Source organism: Mustelus asterias, chromosome 2 (assembly GCF_964213995.1).
Source record: "Mustelus asterias chromosome 2, sMusAst1.hap1.1, whole genome shotgun sequence".
Classification (NCBI taxonomy): Eukaryota; Metazoa; Chordata; class Chondrichthyes; order Carcharhiniformes; family Triakidae; genus Mustelus; species Mustelus asterias.
In genome coordinates this window covers 96,992,457-97,017,454 of record NC_135802.1, presented here as the reverse complement: position 1 = coordinate 97,017,454, position 24,998 = coordinate 96,992,457, and the positions used below count along the sequence as shown (strand labels likewise).

Genomic DNA, 24,998 nt, shown 5'->3' with positions numbered 1-24,998 from the left:
TCCGCCTCCCTCAATGATGGTGCAAAACACGCTCCTCCCTTCAAAAACCTAGCTAAGTAATGCAAGATCTCGTCGGAGAATGTGCTTGTTTCTAGAGAAACACGCCGGTTTTCTGACTGAACTTGACACTGTCATTTTTTAAGGAAAATTCCACCCAAGATCTTTTACAAAATAAGTCTTTTGCAGTTACTTTCATGCATGTTACTGTTATTAGATTCTGGAATCTAATAACAGTAAAGGGGGGGCTGAGATGTTCAGAAATCCTCAACTCAGCGGTGCAAATGGGAAAGAGCAACAGATTCCAGTCTTACTTGACAGTGATGGCATCGTCCAAATTCCGCAGGCAGCAAAAAAAAATATTTTTTAGGTATCAGTGTCACTTTTCTGAAGAGAACTCATCATAGTCCCTGATAACTTTGGAGCACAGATTAAGAGAAAGAATTGCAGAATCATAAAATGTGTTCAATGAGAACATGTTGAAGAATTTGTGTCCCCCGAGTTGAGCAAACTTTCTCTGAAGTACCTCTTTTCCATCCATTGATATCAAAGTTAAAAGAATTTTATTCAAAAAAAAGTAGCAAATGTTTTGCGAACTCAAATTGTACTCCCTTGTGCAGGTGCATCAGCCGTCAATTATGTAGAAATGAAAAATATAACTCAAACCAAAGAATCAAACCATTTTGATCATCTCAAACTATGAGCAAAGCTAGAATACTTCATACTCATCAGAAACACTAGAATTTATTATAGCCTCGACATTCTTTCAGTCACTTATAATATATGTAGGACAGTTCAGTTTATAGTAAGTTTTTTAAAATCTTATTTTGTGCCCATAAGTCCATGTCTAGAAACACTTGATGAATTTCGGTCTGTATTTTGTTTTAATAACATGTTGCAGTCAGCTTTTTTGCTGGCATATACAATTACTTTTAATCTTCTCTTAACTGTAAATATTGACAAAGGAGAATTGAAAAGGTCTCTGATTTAATCCTCGGACTATAATTTTGGTTCTACTTTTTAATCTTGCTCAAATATTATCAATCTTTTAGTCAGTAAAGTAATTTGGAAGAAATTAAGGCCACTTCTCATGATTACATGAGAAATTTCTTTTCCATTTACCATTACCTAGAATATTAAGTGCCAGTAAGCAGAGAATAATATACACATCTACTCAATTCACATTTACATAATGGCTTTAATACTTTAAAATGTCCCAAGACTCTTCACAGGAGTTACACAGGCAAAATCTGGCACCGAGCCACATGTAGAGGTATGAGGAAAGATGGTCCTAAGAATCATCTTGGAGGAGGAAAGAGGGGTGGAGATATTTGGCGAGGGGGGGTGCGGGGGCGTGGAATTCCAGCAAGAGAAGCCCAGATTATTGAAGCTATAGCTGCAAATGGTGGTGACAAAGGAAGTTGGGAAGTACAGAGCCCAAAATTGGAGAAGCGCAGAATTCTTAGAGGGTTGTAGGACTGGAGGAAGTTATAGGAGTAGGGAGGAGTGAGCGAGGAATAAGTTTACTTCAATGGGTGAGAATGGATCTAGACAATTGGAATCAAAAGATTCACAGGCAAAACTGTAACTGAGCAATGGGCTGTCTTTAAAGAAGAGATAGTTTGGGCACAGTCAAGTGATATTCCCATGAAGTGGAATGGTAGAGCAAACACATCCAGAGCTCCCTGGATGACAAAAAGGGGTAGAAATTATGAAGAAGGAAAAGTATGCTTATGATGGATATCAGATGAACAATACAACTGTAAACCAGGCTGGATGGGTTTGAAGGCAAGAATGAGGATTTTTTAAAATTTAAGGCAATGCTGGACTAGGTTCAGCATAATGAGCATAGAAATATGATAAAGCATATAAATATGTGACTGGAAAGGTGGTGCAGGAGGGAAGGTTTAGATTCTTGGAACATTGGGAGCATTTGGGGGAGATGGGACCTGTACAGACTGGACAGAGTGCACCTAAATAGAGCCAGGACCAATTTCCTGGCAGGGCACTTTTGCTAGTGCTGCTGTGGAGAGTTTAAACAAACAGACAGAGGGATGGGAACCAGAAGGAAGTATCAGAAAGGAATACCAAGGTGCACAGAATATCAGGAGAGACAGGTAGCATTAGAGAAGGAAATAATACATTGAGATGGAGTGAGGAGGAAAGTAATAAAGTCTAAATTAGGGATACTTCACATGTAAACAAATGCAAGGAGTGTGTATGGCAAATAAGATTATTGAGTTGTAGGCATAGATTGCCACATGGAAGTATGATGTTGTGGTTGTAATGGAGACTTAGATCAAAGAAGGGCAGGACTGCATGTTAAATAGTCCTCTTTATAAAGTTTTTATAAAGGAATGATAAGAAAGGGGAGGGATGGCAATATTGATTAAGGGGAACTTTGCAGTGCTGGAGAGACAGCTTGTCCCAGAAAGATCAGGGACAAAATCTATTTGGCTAGAGCTAAGGAATGGAAAAGGCAATTATATTACTTGGTGTAGTTCATAGGCCATCATCTAGTGGGAAAGATGTCAAGGTACAATGTGGGAGGAAATTGCAGAGGTGCAAAAATTGTTTGGTAGTTATAATGGGAGGACTTTAATTATTCAAATATAGACTGAAATAGTAGTAGTCTAAAGGGCAGACAGGCAAGACTTCCTTGAGCTTCTTCAGGAGAATTTTCAATATGGTTCCAGCTTAATAAGAAAGGTGTTATGCCTCGCTCTTGAGAACGTATAGGCCGAATGGAAGTGGCAATAGGGGAACATTTAGAGAATACTGATCATTGCATCATAAGATTTAGGTTGGCTATGGAACAGGATAAGAAACAATCAGAGTAAGAATAATTAAGTTTACTTCAATAGGTGAGAATTAATCTAGACAACTGGAACCAAAAGATTCATGGGCAAAACTGTAACTGAGCAATGGGCTGCCTTTAAAGACGAGATGGTTTGGGCACAGTCAAGTTATATTCCCATGAAGTGGAAAGATAGAGCAAACACAACTAGAGCTCCCTGGATGACAAAAGAGGTAGAAATGTAGATGAAGAAGAAAAATTATGCTTGTGACTGATGATAGATGAACAATACAACTGTGAACCAGGCTGAATATAGAAGGTTCAGAGGGAAAATGGAGAAGCATTATAAGAGAAGCAAACAGAAAGCATGAGAAAAGACTGGCAGCTAACATAAAAGGGAATCCAATAGTCTTCTATTGGTATATAAATTGTAAATGGGTGGTAAAAGGAGGACAGGGGCTAATTGGGGAATAAGAAAGGGGTTTACGCATGGAGGCAGGGGGCATGGCCAAGGTATTTAATACTTTGCATCTATGTTTACCAATGAAGGAAGATGGTGTTGTGCAGGTCATGGGGAACAAAGAGGTAGAAACTGATACTTCTGATACTGAAGGGTTTAAAATTGATAACAGGGAGTAGTGGATAGACTGCTGTACTAACATAGAAAATAGGAGCAGGAGGAGGCCATTTGGCCCATCACGATCATGGCTAATTGTCCAACTCAATAGCCTAATCCTGCTTTCTCCCATAACCTTTGATCCCATTCGCCCCAAGTGCTATATCTAGCCGCCTCTTGAATGCATTCAATGTTTTGGCATCAACTACTTCCTGTAGTAACGAATTCCACAGGCTCACCACTCTTTGGGTGAAGAAACATCTCCTCATCTCCATCCTAAATGGTCTACCCCGAATCCTCAGACTGTGACCCCTGGTTCTGGACTCCCCCACCATTGGGAACATCCTCCCTGCATCTATCCTGTCTAGTCCTGTTCGAATTTTATAAGTCTTTATGAGATCCCCCCTCATTCATCTGAACTCGAGTGAAAACAATCCTAACCTACTCTATCTCTCCTCAGTCCCACCATCCCCGGGATCAGCCAGGTAAACCTTCACTGCATTCCCTCGAGAGCAAGAATATCCTTCCTCAGAAAAGGAGACCAAAACTGCACACAATATTCTAGGTGTGGCCTCGCCAAGGCCCTGTATAATTGCAACAACACATCCCTGCTCCTGTACTCGAAACCTCTTGCAATGAAGGTCAACATATCATTTGCCGCCTTTACCGCCTGCTGCACCTGCATTGCTTACCTTCAGTGACTGGTGCACAAGGACACCCAGGTCCCACTGCACACTCCACTCTCCCAATTTACAACCATTCAGGTAGTAACCTGCCCTCTTGTTTTTGCTTCAAAGTGAATAACTTCACATTTATCCAAATTATACTGCATCTGCCATTGATCTGCCCACTCATCCAACCTGTCCAGATCATGCTGAAGGATCTCTGCATCCTCGTCACAGTTCACCCTCCCACTTAACATTGGTATCATCTGCAAACTTTGAGATGTTACATTTTGTTCCCTCATCCAAATCATTAATATACATTGTGAATACTGGGGTCCAGCACCGATCCCTGTGACACCCCACTAGTTACTGCCTGCCAATTTGAAAAGGACCCATTAATTCCTACTCTTTGTTTCCTCTCTGCCAACCAGTTTTCTACAAAGTTAATAAGGCATCAGAACTGGATGTGATGCATCCAAGGATACAGAAGGAAGTGACAGTAGAAATTATGCTGGCCATAATTTTCCAGTCTTCCTTCGGGGTGGTGCCAAAGGATTGAAAAATTTCAAATTGTATGCCCTTATTCAAAAAAAGTGTACAGATAAATCCAGTACCTAAACAGTCTGTTTACCTTTTGTGGTGGGGAAGTTTCTAGAAATGATAGGGCAGACTTCTCCTATCCCACCCACGGCAGGTTTGGTTGAGGGCAAGAGTGGCGAATCCAATAGAAACCTGCCAGCATAAAAGCAGTTTGCAATTTCCCAATGACGGGTTAATGTTCTCCCGTTGAATGAATGCTCATTAAAACAGCTCATCATTGAAATCTCGTCAGGCCTTCCAATATTGCGTCACGCTCGTGGGAAATCACGTCGGCATCAAATCCGTTTGGAAAAAGAGTGGTGTGCGCAAGGTGGACCTCTGTTCACTCGAGACTTTGAGTGAACAAAACATAGCCTACTTGTCATAGCACTGCAACGTTCCTGTTACGCTGAACGCCACTCTGCTGGGGAAGACCAGTTTGTGCTTCCCAGCTCCATGCTGAGCTGGTCTTTATGGACTTAACTGTGCTGTGGGACTCATTAATCCTCCGCTCCAGTCGTCCAAAGTTTGACTGGGTATGGGGTGCAAGCTGAGGATGAGGGAGATGTTGACAAAGACAAGGGGGCCGATGTGGAAGGAGAAAGTTAAAGTATATTTATTAATCACAAGTAGGCTTACATTAACACTGCAATTAAGTTACTATGAAATTCCCCTAGTCGCCATACTCCGATGCCTGTCCGGGTCAACGCACCTAACCAGCACATCTTTCTGACTGTGGGAGGAAACCGGAGCACCCGGAGGAAACACGGGGAGAATGTGCAAACTCCACACAGACAGTGACCCAAGCTGGGAATCGAACCCAGGCCCCTGGCGCTGTGAGGCAGCAGTGCTAACCACTGTACCACCATGCCACCCCTGTGTAAGGACTGGGGGTGGAAGTTTGAGAGGGCACGATGGCACACAAAGGTGCAAGGAGGTTGATAAAGGTGATGAACAATGAAATGCAAAGGGAAGACCGAGAGGAAGGAAGCTGGACTCTGATAAGGCAGCATGAAAAGCTCACAGACAAGGGGGTCAGAGGGCTATCCCATCATCTACTGGAAAGGGACGCATAAAGACCCTAGATGGGTGGGTAGACGTCCAACTGGGCATAGGTACCTCGCAGGTGATGGGCTGGAGAGAGCGTGGTTGAATTAAGGAACAGACTGCTTCATGAATGATCCATGAGGTGGGTTTCATTCGTGGTGGCTACATCCACATTCCATCAGAGGGTTCTTTTGCAAGTCGCTCACACTTTTCTCAGTATAGGCCTGAATGTTGAGTTAATATCATCTTGTTGCTGGTCATGTTTCTTGGCTTTGTTGTTCCTAAAGGTATTTTTCAGTAGGGTTTTACAGCTTGGATCAGGTGGCCGGGGTTTGTCGCCATCTTGACAACATTAGTTTGCAGGCTTTCTGGTTGGAAAACCTACTTCCAACAGGAGGACCAGGTGAAGTTACAGTTTCCCTCCTTTGTTGAGGTAACAAAGAAGGAAAGAGAGGGTAATGTTGAGGTGTATGTAGATTCCAAAAGGCATTTCATAAAGTGTGGCACAACAGACTTGTGAACAAAGTTCAAACCCATGGAGCAAAAAGGACAGTAGCAACATGGACACAAAGTTGGCCGAGTCACAGGAAACAGAGAATAGGGGTTAGTGAATGTTTTTTGGCTGGAGTTCCCCAGGGGTAGTGTTTTATATGAATATTATATATAATATATAGTGTGTGTTGATGTATATAAATGGCCTGAACATTAAGGTCTAGGTGCGATTTCAAAATTTGTGGCCAATGCAGAACATGAATTGCTTGATACTGTCACTCATGGAATTACATTTCAGTTCAGTGGCTTCATATCTGGTATCATACCTGCAATGTCACCACTTTGTATTTACATTTGTAATTATAAGCAGCTAATTATTGGAAGGTTATTATTAGTCTATACATGTGAAAGATAAATACACTTCAAAGCGAATACAGTAATTCAGACAAGAAGTTTAGATAATCGGTGAGAATCTGCTGAATGTACTATTTTGATTTTAATACCACTCAGATTGTCAGAAATTAGAAGGTTGAACCACACTCATTTATGTGGCTGTTGGTCACTGACATAACTTTCAAAATCAAAACACTTGAGGTGGTGTCAAATGTGGCATCACAACTTGTTTTTAAAAATTAATTTACGGGATGTGGGCATCGCTGGCTAGGCTAGCATTTATTGCCCATGCCTAGTTGCCCGTGAGATGATGGTGGCAGCTGCCTTCTTGAACTGCTGCAGTCCATGAGGTGTAGGTATACCCACAGTGCTGTTAGGGAAGGAGTTCCAAAATTTTGACCCAGTGATAGTGAAGGAAGAGCAATATGTTTTCAAGTCAGGATGGTGAGAGACTTGGAGGGGAACTTCCAGACGACGATGTTCCAATGTATCTGCTGCCCTTGCCTTTCTGGATGTTAGTGATCGTGGGTTTGGAAGGTGCTGTTTAAAGAGCCTTGATGAGTCCCTTCAGTAGATCTTCAAAGCTTCCATAATTATGATTTGAATGCCGTAATGCCAAATGCTTGAAAACAAAGAGGAACATATCATTCTCAGGAACATACAATATATCAAGACTGTAGTGCAGGACAGCTTGCAACATGTAGCTGAGGGAAAAGGTTAGTTTTTCACGTGGCCTCATGTACTAAGCCCCTTATCCAATGAACTAATCAATTCCAATATCTATCACAAAGACAAGAAACCTATGATTGATGAAGGCCATTTGGCCCATCTTAATTCATCTATCCAGAGCAACAATACACTCCCCCCATTATACTCCTTGATTCATAAATGATTGTAGGGTATCTAGTTCAACCCATATAAATATGCAAAAATAAATGAAGATCGTTTTATGGCTGGATGTTTCTTTCAACTGACAATCATTCTATGCATTAAGAACAATCTCCTGATATCAGTCATAAAGTTACCTTTTGCTAGTTTGAACCTATGTTCTCTTGTTCTACTCCCACTATTTACAACCACGTTCCAGATTAACCTTTTCCACACAATTTACTATCGCATTCCTCTACAAAAAAATACCCCTTTCTTTCCAGACTAAAAGTCACTTATTTTTCCCTCATAAATGAGCTCCAATTGTGGGCTGTCCACGGCATTATCAGTTTGATCACAATTCCCTCTGACTTGTATTCTACTGTTTTGGACAGATGTGTAAAAGAGTGAAAGGTTTGGATAAGGTAGACAAAATAAACTTCCCATTAGCTGATGGTACAGGACTAAGGGACACAGATTTAAGGGTTTGGGCAAAAGATGCAGGGGGGATGTGAGAAAGAACTTTTTTACGCAACGAGTGGTAATGACTGGGAACACAAGAGTGATGGAAGCAGAAATGATGATTGATTTCAAAATGAAATTGAAAGAGCAGTTGAGGGAAATAAACTTACAGGGCTACGGAACAGAGTGAGGGATTGTGACTGACTGTATTGCTCTGTAGAGTGCCGCATGAATTCAATGGGCCAAATGGCCGCCTCCTGAGTTTATGACTTGTATGTTCTATTAGATTTTTTTTGGCACTCTGAATTGTTTAGACCTGCTGAGTGTCATGTTTGCTAAGATTCCTAGGTAACGCACAACTTCATTCTTAGAAGAGTTGCCATTTCAGTATTACCTTTGGTCTGCAGTTGAACAATCAGAATGAATTATGAAAATTAGCCTGTTTTTCTTTGTACTTATTTTATCTGGCATTGGGACCTTAGCAAAATCCTTGTTGCAGTGATGATAGTTTGTTCTACTCAGAATTGCTGCAGGCGACAAGCAGATTATGGCATTTCTGTAAATTTAGGCCAAAAAATAAAATAGCTGCAGAAAACATCTCAGACATGTTTAAGCATGCATAAATGAGCAAATGAAGGAACACAATTTATCTATACCTGACTAAATAAAATACGATCCTTGAGTGAAATGTTGATTTTTAAAATGATGCCAAATCATACTAAACAAATCCAATCATGATGGGAGTAAAGTTCAACTTCGGCAGGTACACAAGATGGATATTAACATATCAACCGCCTTTCATACACTCAGACAATTTTCCTTTATGTTGGGCTAACAAACAGTGCCCATTTTGCATCTCTCTGAAATTGAATTTCACCCCGTGCGTGGCTTTAACTCTGGAAATGTTTCTTAAAGTCATATATACAACAAAATCCTAATCTGGTTTGTATACTTGGTTAAAAATATTGGAGGAGTAAAACCTAATGTTGTTCCATTGCAACTAACATTTGAATAGAGCAGCAGCAAGAGATATATTTTCTACAAAGTAAAAGAGCTAAACTATTCAGGTTTTCTGTCATTTTTAAAATTCTCCTTTCCCTGAGCATGTTAATATAAATAAAATTTAAGTATGAATACAATTGATTGGAATAAGTATCAGTTTTACCTAGTTGACAACAATGCACAGTCTACATTTCTGTCACTGCAAAAAGGACTTAGAGGCCCTGAAAAAGGTGAGCTCAATCGTTTTTTCAGATCTCAGAGAAGCAACTTGTGAAGTGTGTGGGAAAGTAGAATTGAAGATCAGCCATGATTATATTGAATGCCAGGGCATTCTAGGGATGTGGGCATCACATCTAGGCCAGCATTCATTGCCCATCTCTAATTGCCCTTGAGAAGGTGGTGGTGAGGTACCTTCTAGAATCCCTGCAGTCCATGTAGTGTAGGTGTACACACAGTGCCGTTCGGAAGGAATTTTGATCTTGTGACTGAAAGAATGGTGATATTGTTCCAAGTCCGGGTAGTGTGTGACTTGGAGAGGAACTTGCAGGTGATGTTGTTCTCAGGAGTCTGCTGTCCTTGTTCTTCTCGTTGGTAGAGTTCACAGTTTGGAACGTTTTTGAATGAGCTGTGGTGCATTTCTGCGGTGTATTTAATAGATGGTACACATTATGAGTTAATGGTGGAGGGAGTGAATGTTTAAGGTGGTGGATATCACAATATGGCTGTTTCTGTTAGGTAAAGTTACCCGACCCTCCCTCCGATTTAAAATATTCTCTCTGACCTAAACAGCAAACACCAAAAGCAGGAAAAGATCCTGTGGTCCACCCATATATTCTTCACCTCACACACACTCATTGGGCAGGATTTTACTGCCTCACTCGAGCGAGACCGGAAATTCCCGCCCAAGTACAAAGGAGATTTCCATAGTCGGACCCTCAACCGTTTCGATTCCCTGGCGGGCGAGGTGGTAGAATTCCGGCACATGTGTTCCCTTCCAAAAAAAAACCCAGATTAATTTGGAGGGAACAAAGATCAGAAATTCCTCTCTGCCCCACTCAAGCTATCAAAGAAACTGAGAACATAGTTGAAATGAAAGAAGGAAAAGTAAAATAGAAACAAAACCAAAATTGAATAAATGAAAGTAACATAAAAATTATGCAATGATGTTGCATGCAATTGGTTAACCACAACACTAAAGTATTATCAAAAGAAGTTTCGGAAGAGTGCATTAAACATTTATAACTTAATATCCCACAGTGTAATTTTAGAATAAAGAAAATCCCTCCTTGAAAATTATAATAAGGAAGCCATAAATGTTCAGTAATTCGTCAATTTTATACCTCAAAGCTTTGACTTGTTCAGTTATTTATGATTCAATCTTGTTTATGTTGGGTTTTTTTGCATTAATGGATTTCCATTCTCTTTACAATCAATCTTTAAGTAAAGACAATGGTGGTCAATTGAGATATAGCAGAAAAATTGAACTTGTGCACAAATCTACCAACTCTACTTGCAATAAGTTCTGTCAATAAATTATGGAGCCAACAGACAGCATCACTTTTATTATGCGGTGTGCACTTTTCACAGAACTGCTTACCACTGCAGTGAAATGCACCATTAAGATCTGAAATGAGCAAGAACAGCAAGCATTCAAGACGATAAAACATATTCTGTACCCTTGCCCTGCAGTGGTGATATTGTTTGTTCGGTTTAGTAAGTTTGTGGGTTGTGGAGTTCACGGTCATTATATTTGCATTAATTACTTTTGAAAGAACAGAAGAAGCATGAATAATGGGTTTGCTATCTTTTCTAATAAAAGCCTTCAAAAGTGTTGATTACAAAAACTGCTTATAATGTATACGTAAACCTTTGCTTCCCAGATTTTTATCTGCACTTTATATAGTTAGATCTGGATTCTATAGTTTTATTTGATAGCTTGCAAATAGATATATATTGCCTATAATAGTTCAATGCTAAATTATTATCAGCTAATCAAAAAGTTGATTCATAAAATTAAAAACAAATAAATCCCTTATTTTCAAAGGAAATATATTTTAAATAAGCACGGGTTTCTCTCTGATTCCCTGTCCACGTCATTGTAAATCAAACTTAAACTGCAGCATAAGCAGCATGCATCCAGGTCAAGATAAGTTTGATCAGCGCTGAAAAGAAGGCTCTCATTCTTTGAGATGTTTCCATGTTGGCTTAAATCTGTTATCTGTGTTGCTACAAGGTTTGATTTTAATTCCCTACACAAAGGTTAGGTAGAAGAAAAGGCTTTCTATGGTTCTTTCACTGAATGAGATGAGTGATTTATTGTTAGATTGACAGTAGATTGTGTAGCCCTGAATTAAACAAAGGTAGGTTCTTCTACAATTTGACCAAAATGTTAGAACGTGACAGCAGTTAAAACAACAACAATTTACATTTGTAAAGCATTCATCATGTTCGTAAAAACCTTCATTCTGCTTTGCAAAGCGGTGGATAATGAATGAACCTCAAGCAAGAGGAAAGAAGAGAGATCTTTGGAAGAGGAGAGAGCATGATCAAGGATGAAAGTTGTCTGGGACACAGAGAGCCAACATAGTCTAACCAGGACTGAGTTAATGATGCAAGTGCCAACACAAGCCTGAACCTTTTCAATGGCTCAGTCTGTGGAACATGGAATGACCCAGGAAAAAATACCTGTAATCCTAACCCTGAATTGAAACCGTACTCTTGGAATATGCTGCACTTGTCTGGCACAGGGAAGAAAGGAACTAGAAAATTCTGACCTCAGAGGTGGAATTCTCCCATTTTGAGATTATAGCCAGAATTCTCCAGCTTTTCACACTGACGGGATGTAATGGTCCCGAGTCGATGATGCAGCCCCAATTGCAGGTTTCCCAGCACCATGGAGTGCGGTCAATGGGAAATCCCATGAACAGTGGTGGGACCAGAAGATTCCACCGCCAGTAAATGGTGCATGCACTGCCTCCTGCCGCAGAAAGGCCAGAGAATCCCCCCTAAGTGCAGTGGCAGAGACCTCTGGCTACACCTGTCCCGCTGACCAGAATAGTGTGATCTCACGCCAGATACTGCACTTGGAAGCTCATTAATTATGTATAAGCGAGTTCCCCTCCAACTCTGCCGGTGGGTCAACAGCTGATTTATCCGCCTGCCCTCAGCTGGCGCATTCAAAGGTCCCGGCACCATATTTAAACACCAGTCCAGCACAATCATACCACTCTCTCCAGCCCACCTGTCATCACCAGACCATGCAAGAAGTCAGCAATCCAAGGGGAAAAGGCTAGCAGACTTGAGAGGAAATCTGTTCCCCTCTTCATAGAATATAGAACAGTACAGCACATTACAGGTCCTTCGGCCCTCGATGTTGTGCTGAGCTTTGTCCGAAACCAAGATCAAGCTATCCCACTCCCTATAATTCTGGTGTGCTCCATGTGCCTATCTAATAACCGCCTGAAAGTTCCTAAAGTGTCTGACTCCACTATCACAGCAGGCAGTCCATTCCAGACCTCAACTACTCTGAGTAAAGAACCTACCTCAGACATCCCTCCTATATCTCCCACCATGAACCTTACAGTTATGCCCCCTAGTAACAGCAGCATTCACCCGAGGAAATAGTCTCTGAACGTCCACTCTATCTATCCCCCTCATCATCTTATAAACCTCTATTAAGTCGCCTCTCATCCTCCTCCGCCCTGAAGAGAAAAACCCTAGCTCCCTCAACCTTTCCTCATAAGACCTATCCTCCAAACCAGGCAGCATCCTGGTAAATCTCCTCTGCACTCTCTCCAATGCTTCCACATCCTCCTTATAGTGAGGTGACCAGAACTGCACACAATATTCCAAATGTGGTCTCACCAAGGTCCTGTACAGTTGCAGCATAACCCAATGGCTCTTAAACTCAAACCCCCTGTTAATAAACTTCAACCACCACCACTTGCCCCCCCCGAACCCATCATCTGCAAGGTGTCCATGTCCCACTCTGACATCTACCCACCACCTCTGGAATCTTAATCCCCTTCCAGTAAATGATGTGGTATTCCTTTGACCCCCTTGTTTATGAACTTTTCATGCAGCATTGTCGGAGTCCAGCTTCCCTTACCTCCAGCCTCCCTCTATCTTCCTTGTTCATCTTCTTCATCCACCTCCTTGCCCCTCTGCCTGCCATCGTGACCCCCAGCCACCACTTGCACAGCTCTCCTTCTATATTACCCTTCTCTTGTCCTTGTTGGGCCACACCACCACCACCACCCCCAGCCTAACTGCACACTCCACCCTCCAGTTGAAATTCAGACCTTTGTTGCATTGGTTGCATGGGTCCCGCAGCATAATCCTGTTCAGATAAACACTGCTGTGTTGCGCTAGGACCGATGTGACCCCTTTACTCCCCAACTCCAGGTGCAGTACTGATTTGATTCGGTGACACAGGAGAGGATCTGTGGGTCTAGTGGCATGGTGCTGTCCAAGAAGACCAGCTGGGCATGGAGATGGAGGCAGGAACCAGTCGGCCCTGGCAGAATGGTGAACAACAGGAGCGGTGCAGCACTATGACATAATATCGTTGTACCTTCCCGAAGTCTTTGGCAAACTATGGATAGCCTTGTGCACACCACTGATTAATAATTGAGTTTGTCATAAATTCCCTCAGGCGTGTCGCAAGTTTGAAAGGCCTGACGGGATGCCAGCGGACAGTTGTTTCAATAAGCATTCATGAAATGCAAATGAATACAAAAGGTATTTACACTGCCTGCCAGTGGGAAGAGTAAGCCGCCATTGAGAGAATTGCAATGTCAATTTATACTAGCAGATTTCTGACTTTTTGACTCCTGCCAGATTCACTGCACCCACTCACCATCAAACCCGCCATCAGCTAGTTTCCGTCCACTGTCATACGCTGGGATCCAGTACTTCAAGTTTTCACAAGGTGTAAGGTTAGATTTTAGAAATTCAGACTTTTAAAGTTTCAAGAGTTTCTTACATATTTGATCGGGTACCGTTGGCCACTTCCATAAATGACCCAAATATCTTGTATTCAGCAGACTGCCTATATTGTCCAATATCTAATTAGATGATGGCATAACGTAAGGCTTTAGCAATAGGATTGCAATATGACCTGAAGTGGATATTATTATGTGATTTTCATGCCTCTGTGGAAGGTTTTCAAATATGACTGGCCAGACACAATTTCAGGATTCCTGCTCTTGACTCCTGTTTCCAGCAATTTTTGCCAGTGCAGGATAAAAATATGGGCAATGAGCTCACAATAAGCAATCTCGTCCTTGCCGGCTGTATTGTGGGAATGAGTATTTCAACCCCCACCCCACCCTGCAATTTTGATGGAGTTGGGTGAGCCTGTTTTGTGAGGAGATCGGCTCACTGAATCTCAGAAGAGTCATGAAGCATGGAAGAACCTGAGTCGGGAAACAATAAGGAAAAATTGCATTCAACATTCTATGTGAAAGATATTAACCTCTTACCTTCTCATGAAGGTGTCAATCAATCACAGGCAGTGAAAGTCCTATTGAAGAAATCTTCAATCCACTTTACACCTCTTAATCTTCCCCATATAAACACACAGGTCTTTAAAAACCCTTCAAAAAAATCAAGTTACTACAAGGTAATAATGATAATATCACAAGGGGATAGCACTCCCCTTGGCAACTGAATAAACAGACCCCTGCTGAGCTGAGTCAATCAGTCATTCTAAGAACTTAGCCAGGGATTCATATGAGGCCTTATGGAAAAGAAACGGACGTCTGACCACCTGCTCCACCTGCTTTTTTGACAGTTATTTAATGACTTCATTATGTATACTTGACTAGAGAGCATAACAGCCATGAATACAACTGGGCCAATGTCCCAGTAGACGGAAGCAGGCCTCCTAATCTGCTAGCGTCACCATTAATTGAACTCCAATGCCCATCTCAGGCCTACACCAGAGACGGTGGGCCCGTTTCCAGCCGAGCTCCCTTCCCAATACAAAAATAGGGCAGCAGGCTCCTTGAAGACGGAGAGAGGATTATGAGGTCAGAAAAATTCCCAATTCCCCTCTCCTTGACAAAAATGTTTGAATACATCCCCATACAATAGACTTTTCTGATCTTTTTGAAGCCAGACTTTGGTGAGATGAGGCTGGATTTAAATCTGGAGCACCTGGTTGCTTTTATATCCGATCCACTACACCTCGTATATAAAATGCATACAATAATCATTTAGTAATTTATTAGTGCTTTCTTGTTATGGAGATTAGGGTCTGGATAGTTGCTGAGGCGAGTGGGGATTGGGGAGGTGCAGGGAAAGGGGTAGTGGAGGGTTGATGTGGAGAACAAAGTTTCAGGCAGGAAACCAAAATACTGTATCTGGAAACCTGAGCATGCATCTTGTGGCCCTGGTTTGTTCCCCAAAAAACAGATTTTTATCAGACTTGGCTTCAAGCTGCTTGTGGGGACTGCCATGGAACAGACAGCACGGCCAGATAAGTCTGATCCCAGACTTGGGTTGGGAGAGGGGGAGGGGTTCCAATTCCATATCCTGGGAGGAGAGATGTGATCCCTGATGTGAGAGACTTTCTATGGAGGGAGCTACCTCCTAAGGCGGAGCTTGAGGGAGGGGAGGGGGGGGGTGGTGCTGGAGGGAAACACCAATGCCCTTCCTAACCCACAAACAATGCTGTAAAGGTACTTCCCTTTGAAAACTGTTGTTGCCTCCTTTCAGCTAGCCAGTTTCTCAAGATCTGGGAAACTCAGTTGCCCATGGTAAAACATGCAAAGTGGTTTATTCTGAAGCTGCCATCCTCATTAACATACTTAAAATGCCAACTTCCTCCTGAGAGTGGGTTGACTGCCTGCCAAGGTAACTCCCAGAATTCGGCATGTTCAAGTCCATTTTCCAATGCATCTAGAATGTTTTCCACTTTAACAAACCCCTCCTCTTATGTGCCCAATCCAACATGCTCACGCTTATTAAAATTCTCCTCTAATAAGGTGAGTAATACTGCCAGGATGTGAATGATTCTTGATGATGAATTCACTTGTATTTCAGCCTATTAAGATTATTTCATACTTTATCCGTGTTTCTCTGTTTTCTGCTAATAATGACTTTCATCTCTCATTAGGAATTGCAGATTCAGTTAATTGTGACTTTATTTTATTGATCTAAGCAAAAATATGAAGTCACTGCTGTGTTCAAGTTCTATGCTGATAAATGAAATATCTTGGAATTAATATTCACAACCTAAAAACTAGTTTTGACTGTTCTTTACACTGCAAAGAAGAAATACACTACCCAAATTAAGCTATTGAATATTTTTTGATGTATGTAATTCAAGTCAACAAAATGGTAGGATTTGTACTTTGTAAAGCATTAAAGATATTTTGAAATTGAAAGAAAAATAACATGTCACCTGAAAATGAATAAGTGTTAAAAATGGCAGAAATGGACCAGAGCAGCTGTTAATGGAAAGATTTTTAAAATATTAACCACCTCTGGCCAGCGGTATAGTCACCTCTGGAGCCACCTGCTCTGGAGCCACTGCAACTCATCTCAGAATGGGAAAATACCATCCAAAAAGACATAAGGCTTTTAAATGTTAACATTAGAAATCCCAACAAGGAACACAAAGTTAGCATGTAGATACAGCAAGCAATTCGGAAGACAAGTAGTATTTTGCCCTTTATTGTAAAGGGAATTCTTGCTACAGTTATATCAGGCTTTGGTGATACCACACCTGAAGCACTGAAGTTTTCTTCCTTCTATGGAAGGATATACTTGCATTGGAGGTGGCACAGTAAAGGTTCTTTAGATTGTTCCTGGGATGTGAGGCTGTAAATTGTGCCTATACCCTCTGGAGTTTAGAAGAAGGAGAGGTGACCTCATTGAAACACACAAGGATGTGAAGGGGCTTGGCTGGGTAGAAACTGAGAAGTTGTTACCCCTGGATAGTGAATCCAGAACATGGTGGCCCAGTCTTAGCATAAGGAATTGATCATTTAGGACTAAGATGAGGAGATAGTTCTTCATCCCAAGGGGTTTGCGAATCTTTGGAATTGCCTACCCCAGAGGGTTCTGGTTGAGATCAATAGGTTTTTAATTCCATGGAATTAAGTGATATTGGGAGATATATTTAGGATCTCTAAATATGTTCTTCCTTAGTTCCCAGCTTCTCCACTATTTAGGAACTAATCTGATCTGTCTTTTTTAGGGCCAATATGGAAGCTTCACATTTGCCCACATTGAACACCATCTGCCACAGTTTTGCCCACTCACTTACTGTATGACTAATCAGTTGCAACTTGTCTCTCCCATTTACACTATTTACTGTACACTGTTGTCACCAAACTGCAATATATAGGTCGCTATTCCTTATTCCAAGTAAGTTAGAAATTCAGTATAGTGAAACACTTAGGCCTCAGAATAAGACACAGCTAGCACCATGACTCAATTTGAATGCATACTCATTATGGCACATGTATGTAAATATGACATTTATTACTCTCTCTAGTGTAGTAAAACATTGCAGTGAAGGACTTTGAAATTACTGAACTTGATGTAAGGACAAAAGGTGAGATTTTTTTTACAGGGCGAAGGAACAAAAATAAACTATGCAGTATTTGAATCTTTTAAACCAAAAATATAACATGAATAAGATTTTTTAAAAATATTTTCTAATGTCCTGTTTTCCTTTCCTTTTATGAAGGATATGATGTTCCAGCTGCTTCGTGGACTAGACTTCCTTCATTCACATCGTGTGGTTCATCGAGACTTGAAGCCCCAAAATATACTTGTAACCAGCAGTGGCCAAATAAAGCTGGCTGATTTTGGCTTGGCACGCATCTATAGTTTTCAGATGGCACTTACCTCAGTGGTAAGTTCCTGAATGATTTCTATGAGAATACGTAACCTTGAAACCAGTGGAAGGGCATTAACGTTTTATCTTGCAGGTAGGTTTCAGTTGGGGGTTGGGGGGGGGTGCCGGGGTGGGGGGAGGTGGTGTTCTTTCTGATAGACCAAACTGGCTGCCTTGGAACAGTTAATAAAAGTGCTTAAAGTAATTAAATACTTTTGGCCCATTATGCTCTGTAATTTATTTTCTTAGCTATTTCTGTGACTTCATATCAAGACTACTTGGCATTTAAGTATCCTTGGTTATCTGTGGCTGTACTTGTGGATAAAGGCCCACATAAGAGAATACCCATAATTCCAAGTAGAAGAACAGGCCATGGCAACCCAGATGGCATGTACTGATTAATACAATTCGTTATGACCGCTGGTAAAATATTCCCATATGGATGTGTAAATATTTTAACAATTTGGTGACTTTTCTTCATTTTGGAACCAGAAGTGAGTTCTGCCCAGCACATATTCTGTGTGTATATGATTTCATTAGCTGTACTCTTTCACTGGTAAATGCTACTCACTATAGCCTGGGAAAGATTGTGGATGAAGTTATCATAAGCTTAATGTATTCATATCAAATTTCTTTGGGTTAACACTTCAAATCAAATAGTAAATATTGATGTTTTTCATGGCATGTGCATGTGTCTGGTTTGGCCAGCATTTGTTGCTGATTGCCAATTGCACTGGAGAAGGTAGTGTTGTACCGAATTCTTGAACTGCTACAATCCGTCTGGTGTATGTACATTCAGAGTGGTGTTAGGAAAGGAATTCCAGGAATTTGGACCAACAACAATGAAAAATCAATGATAAAGTTCCAGGACGAGATTGTATGTGGTTTGGAGAGAAACTTGCTGGTGGTGATGTTACCATGCATTTGCCACCCTTGTCCTTCAAGGTGGTAAAGGTTATGGGTTTGGAAGGTATTGTCTAAGGAGCCTTGGTGAGTTGCTGCAGTACAATTTGAATATGGTACACACTCCTATGTCAGTGGTGGAGGGAGTCAATGTTTATGGTGGTGGTTAGGGTGCCAATCAAGCAAGCTATTTTGTCTTGGATTGTGTCAAGCTCCTTGAGTGTTGTAAGAGCAAGCAAGTGGAGAATATTCCATCACATTCCTTGTGATGGTGGGCAGGCTTTGGGGAGTCAGGAGGTGAGTTGCACAGCTCAGAATTCCCAACCTCTGATCTGCTCGTGGAGCCACAATATTTACATGACCAGGTTGGTTCAGTTTCTGGTGAATATTAAACCCCCACCCCCAATGTTGATGGAAGGTGATTCCATGACGATGCTGCTGCTGAATGTTAGGGAAAGATGGTTTGATTCTCTTGCGTTGGAGATTGTTATTATCTGACACTTGTGTGGTGCGCATGTTACCTGCCATTTCTCAGCTCAAGCATGAATGTTGTCCAGGTCTTGCTGCATGTGGTCATGGACTGCAGTTTCAAATGGATTATTGCTGCATTAAAATAGTGGACAGAAGAATTTGATGCCAGTAAAATTGAGTATTTGTACAATGACATCGCTCAGGATAATTTCCAAGTTTATTTTTCTAAAACCAATGTTGTCAGCTAAATGTCGCTACAAAGATCCATAAGGTATCTGAGATTAAATAATATATGCAGCAAACGTTCTTTTACATTATATGCATTTTGTAATTAAATATTGATAAATTTTATATCGGAAAAAGTTGGGACAAGAACAAAAGCAATCTCTATTTATAATACACTTTTAATGAGGAAATTAGAGGTGGAACAAAAAAATTGACATTGGAGTAGATAATGATGTTAGGAAGGGTGAACTAAAGCTTGGTCAAAGAAGGAGAAGATGGTAGCATAGTGATAATGTCACTGGACCAGGAATCCAGAGGTCCAGGTTAATGCTCAGGAGACATGGCTTCAAATCCTACAGTGGCAGCTGGTGGAATTTAATTAATAAAAATATGGAATACAAAGCTAGTCTCAGTAATGGTGATCCCAAAGCTATCATCGATTGTCGTAAAAACTCATCAGGTTCACTAATATCCTTTAGGAAAGAAAATCTGCCATCATTAACTGGCCTGACCTACATGTGACTCCAGATTCACAGCAATGTGGTTAATTCTTAACTGCCCTCTGAAGTGGCCTAGCAAGGGCTAGGCTCAAGGGCAATTAGGGATGCGTGGCAAATGCTGGTCTTGCCAGTGACACCCACATCTCATAAAAGGATAAAAAGAAGTGGGTAGTACGGAAGATTTTACATGGGGGAAAAATTATATATTATTAGCCTAAGTGAATGAAGGCACTGACGGTGTGGGGTAATATGCAAGAGGTCAGAGTAAAGGAGAACAGAGTTCAGGACAGGATGTAGTGTTGGATGGAGGTATAAAGATGAAACAGAAGAAAGGTCTTAAATATATTTAAAATTAAGGATAAGAATTTTAAATTTGAGGTGTCGTAGAGGTCCGGGCATCATGTTAGTCTTTTGATGGTAGAGGTGATGGGTGACCAGAACCTGGTGTGGGACAAAGCACAAGTGTCATGATTTTTGGATGAGCTGAGTGTCATTAACATGCACTGCTTGATCAGATAGTTTCAGTATCTGAGGAGTCACAAATTGTACTGACCATTGTGCACTCATCAACGAATAGCCCCATATCTGATCTTATGATGGTAGGAAGATCATTGACGAATTAGCTGAAGACATTTGTGCTTAGGACACTACCCTGAGGAACTCCTGCAACAATGTCCTGGGATTAAGATGATAGAAATTCAACAAGCACAACCGTCTTCCTTTGTACTAGGTATGACTCCAGCCAGTGGAGATTTTTCCCCCGATTCCCATTGACTTCAACTTTGCTAGAGCTCCATGATTCCACGTAGGTCAAAAGTTGCCTTTATGACATACATTTGTGACAATACATCGTACTTCAGAACTCCGTCCCTTTCACAATGAAGGCTAACATTCCATTTGACTTCCTAATTATTTGTTGTACCTGCATGTTAACTATTCATTTGTCATCTAAGAGGACACCATGATCCACAGCATTCTACAGTTTCTCTCCATTTAAGTAATATTTTACCTTTCCATTCTTCTGAGCATATTGGGTAACCTCATATTTTCCCATACTGTATTCCACCTCCCCACTCACTTAACCGATCTATATCTCTTTGCAGGCTTTCTGGGCCGTGTTTTGGAGACAACAGAAATCACTTGAAACAATTTAGGCGAGCTCCCATGCAAACAGATTTGATACTGAAAAGATTCTCATTCATGAAACCCATTCCAAAATTTTAAAACACCTCAAGTAAACTGTTCCACTCAAGTGATTAATCTGCTGTAAAAGCAAACCAACTTCGACTCTGTAACCATATTGAAACAGTAAGAAGTCTCACAACACCAGGTTAAAGTCCAACAGGTTTATTTGGTAGCAAATACCGTAAGCTTTCGGAGCACAGCTCCTTCGTCAGATGGAGTGGATATCTGTTCTCCAACAGTGCACAGACACAGAAATCAAGTTACAGAATACTAATTAGAATGCAAATCTCTACAGCCAGCCAGGTCTTAAAGGTACAGATAATGTGGGTGGAGGGAGCATTCAACACAGGTTGTGTTGAATTATTCAACACCCGTGTTGAATGCTCCCTCCACCCACATTGTCTGTACCTTTAAGACCTGGCTGGCTGTAGAGATTTGCATTCTAATTAGTATTCTGTAACTTGATTTCTGTGTCTGTGCACTGTTGGAGAACAGGTATCCACTCCATCTGACGAAGGAGCTGTGCTCCGAAAGCTTATGGTATTTGCTACCAAATAAACCTGTTGGACTTTAACCTGGTGTTGTGAGACTTCTTACTGTGCTTACCCCAGTCCAACGCCGGCATCTCCACATCATGATTACCATATTGAAAGACAGTTAATCCTTGAATAATATCTTAAAACTGTCAGTCAAAATGTGAACTTCCCCCCCCCCCCCCCACCCCATCTCCACTCAGATAAGTGTTTTTGGAGTTTTTAAAGCTCAGCCAAACATTGATAATTGGCTCAGTTATAATAAAGCTCTTGGGAAATGTCAGAAATGAAGTCTGTTAAAACTGCAAAATCAGATAGCCGAGCAGTGGGTGTATTTTTTTAACTCTAATTAACAGCTACAGCTTGTTTTATTTTAATCTTTAAAGGGCTGGGGATTTAATTAAGTTCAGACCATGACACTTAAATATATTCTCCACCTTTATCTGCATTTATGACTCTTCCATAATTTGAGATTCCCATACTGAAAATTAAGGCCTTTGGAACAATGAAAATCAAGTCTGTTTGAATTCAGCACTAATTTCAAATAGCCCTGCTATTTCCTGCTTGTGTGATTCACACCCCGCTCTCTTCCCCACATTGGTTGTGAGGGTATTACTTCTGCATCCGGATCCCTACACCATTCCTAAAGGCCGCAGGAGTCTCCATAATTCTGCAAAATCCCAGTCTCCGTGTGTCTTCCTCACTTGTTTTCCCCACTCATCTTTGTATCATCGATAAATTTGGTAAAAATATAACAGTGCCTTCATCCAAGTCACGAATATAGAATGTACAGGTGGTCCTCACTTGTGTTGCAATTGCATTTCCGAAAATAATGACTTTAAGTGACACAACTCTGAAGTGAATCGTGCATGCCCATAGGAATCAGTGCTAACGCTGAAGTTGGGTTCTTTTGGATATTTCTTGCCCAGAAAAACCAGTGCACAAGTTGAAATACTGAACCATACATGGGCAATATGGTGCATTTGTAGCTGAAATAACTTGCAAAATAGACATTGTATAAATTGAAGAGAAAACATTGCAGAGTTAAGGCAAAAGCGCAGGGGAGTGGGAGTCATTGCATAGCTACAGTAGTTCAATGAGCTGGCACAGGCATGATGGGCCAAGTGACTTCCTTCTGTGCTGTATAATTTGATTATTCTATGATTAGAAGCTGAGGAGTGGCCTCTTGATCTCTTTAGGGAAATAGTCCTTTGACCATTTCCCTAAACTCCACAGAAAACACTTTCCTCTGTAACATTCAGAAACTAAGTGCCATCTCCTGCAGTTCTTCCAGCCCTGCACCTCCATTCAATTTTTAAAAGATTGTTTGGCAGATTTTTAATAATGAAATGCTGCATTATATTTTCACATCCCCTTTTATCTTTGCACATTGATTCTGTTCCCAAACATTCTTCACACTTCAAGAAAGCATTTAATCCTGTGTCACAGATAGCTATCCAAGCCCTTCAATCACCTTCAGTTGGATTTCCAGTATTCTTTGCCTGAATTTACACAGATTCACGTGAATAGGATTTCTGTTCATTTACTGTATGCCAATCTGTGGTAACGACATGCGGCTCTTCACATTGACAAGGCACACAAACAAGGTAAAAGAAAAACTGATTTTGCAGATCAGTAAAACAGACCCAAAAGAATAAACTACTTGAAAATGAAACAACGTTAAGGGGTGACTTAAAGCGAGGACTTACTGTGAATAGTTGAGGCTCCAGCACTCACTGAGGAACAATACTAATTACAATTTACCAATCTGAAAATTGCCCATTTATCCCAATTCTCTATAGTTAGCCAATCCTCTGTCCATGCTAATATAGTGCTTCCAATAACATGAACTCTTATATTGTGGAGTAACCTTTTTATGTGGCACCTTATTGAATGCCTTTTAATAATCCATTACATCTAATAATTCCCCTTTTTTATGCTGTTACATTCTCAAAAGATTTTTATTTCCTAAACCATGTTGACTCTGCCTGATTGTAATATTATTTTCTAAATGTACTGATACTTCCTCAATAATAATTTCAACATTTTCCCAACGACAGATGAGGCTAACTGACCTATAGTTTCCGGCTTTCTGTCTCCCTCCTTTCTTAAATAAGGGAATTATGTTTGTGGTTAGAATCTAGGGAATTTTGAATGAATACAACTAATATATCCACTATATCCGCGATCATTTATTTTAAGATGCTAGGATACAGACCATCAGGTCTAGGGGACTTGTCAGCCTTTAGTCCATTAGTTTTCCTAGTACTTTTTTACTAGTGATAATTGATTTAAGTCTCTCCCTCCCTTTTACCCCTGATTTTGAAGGTGGACACTGATTTAGATTGCCCTGAATGTCAAACAACATGCAGGATAGAGTAAGGCAAAAAATAGGGAAGCTTATGTCAGATACCAACAACTCAATATTGCAGAAAGCCTACCGGAATATAGAAAAGTACAGACTGAAATTGAAAAGGATATTAGGAAAACTAAAGAGAGGGCACAAAAATATTGGCAAGTAAAATCAATGAAAACAGAAAGATATTTTAAGTACATAAAGAGCAAAAGGATAATTTAAAGAAATATTTTGGGATACTTATCTTCAGGTGACTTTTATTTACTGTTTGCTTCGTAGCCAACCCAGACACTGTGATGGTCAGTAGGTATGGTGTGACACTATTGGTGAATAGGGAATTGAGGTTGCAATTACTGGAATCACACTCAGATGAGTTTTTCTTTACAGATAGCATAGCTAAAAAGAGACTGTTTAGATTACCCCTTCCTTTCTCCCTCCTCCTCATTCTCTGATCATCCTTGCCCTCCTTATAGCTGGTAGCTATGGCTTGTCCACCACAGTTCTTGACACCTCTGCCAAGTACTACAGAGATTTTCATAATGATCCAAGCTGTGGCAACATTTCCTCATATACCAGTGATCGGCACCATCATATCTCATTAGGCAGCATGGCTTTCATGGTATGCATTCTGTGCGTGAATGCATGTGTGGCCACTGAACAGCCTTCGTCACCCGATGATTTGCTGTGATAACTTAAATGCAGCTGGCAAGTGGTGATGTCTGAGAGTCTCAATCAATGGTCACACACCAACTGAAAGCTGAGGGAATCAAATCTCCATTTTAGGACAAAATGAACATGTGGCACCTGCAAAGAAATATGCGTGCAGTCAATGTCAACCTGCACCGTGGGAAAGTCTGCAATCCCGACAAACTCTCTCTCTGCTTGCTTCTCTCTGGTAAGAGAAAATTAAATCTAGTTTGTTATCATTGAGTAGAGAGCGTCAGTGACTCCCCTAAAGCAACTGTGGGCAGCAAACTGAGATGCTACAAATACCTTCTCTGGCAATCTGGAAGGAGTTAGACCTTCACAGCCACTGGAAATGTGGCCTTTGCCCAGC

At 40.9% G+C, this 24,998-nt stretch overlaps 1 protein-coding gene across 4 annotated transcripts in view; it reads left to right on the top strand.

The window, feature by feature from the left end:
* The window catches only part of cdk6 (cyclin dependent kinase 6), a 265,424-nt gene that overhangs the window by 96,722 nt on the left and 143,704 nt on the right, over nt 1-24,998 (top strand). For all 4 annotated transcript variants that reach the window (XM_078239057.1, XM_078239065.1, XM_078239048.1 and 1 more), the window contains exon 4: nt 17,619-17,786. In XM_078239057.1, coding sequence (XP_078095183.1) covers nt 17,619-17,786 — 168 coding nt within the window. The remainder of the gene's footprint in view (nt 1-17,618; nt 17,787-24,998) is intronic.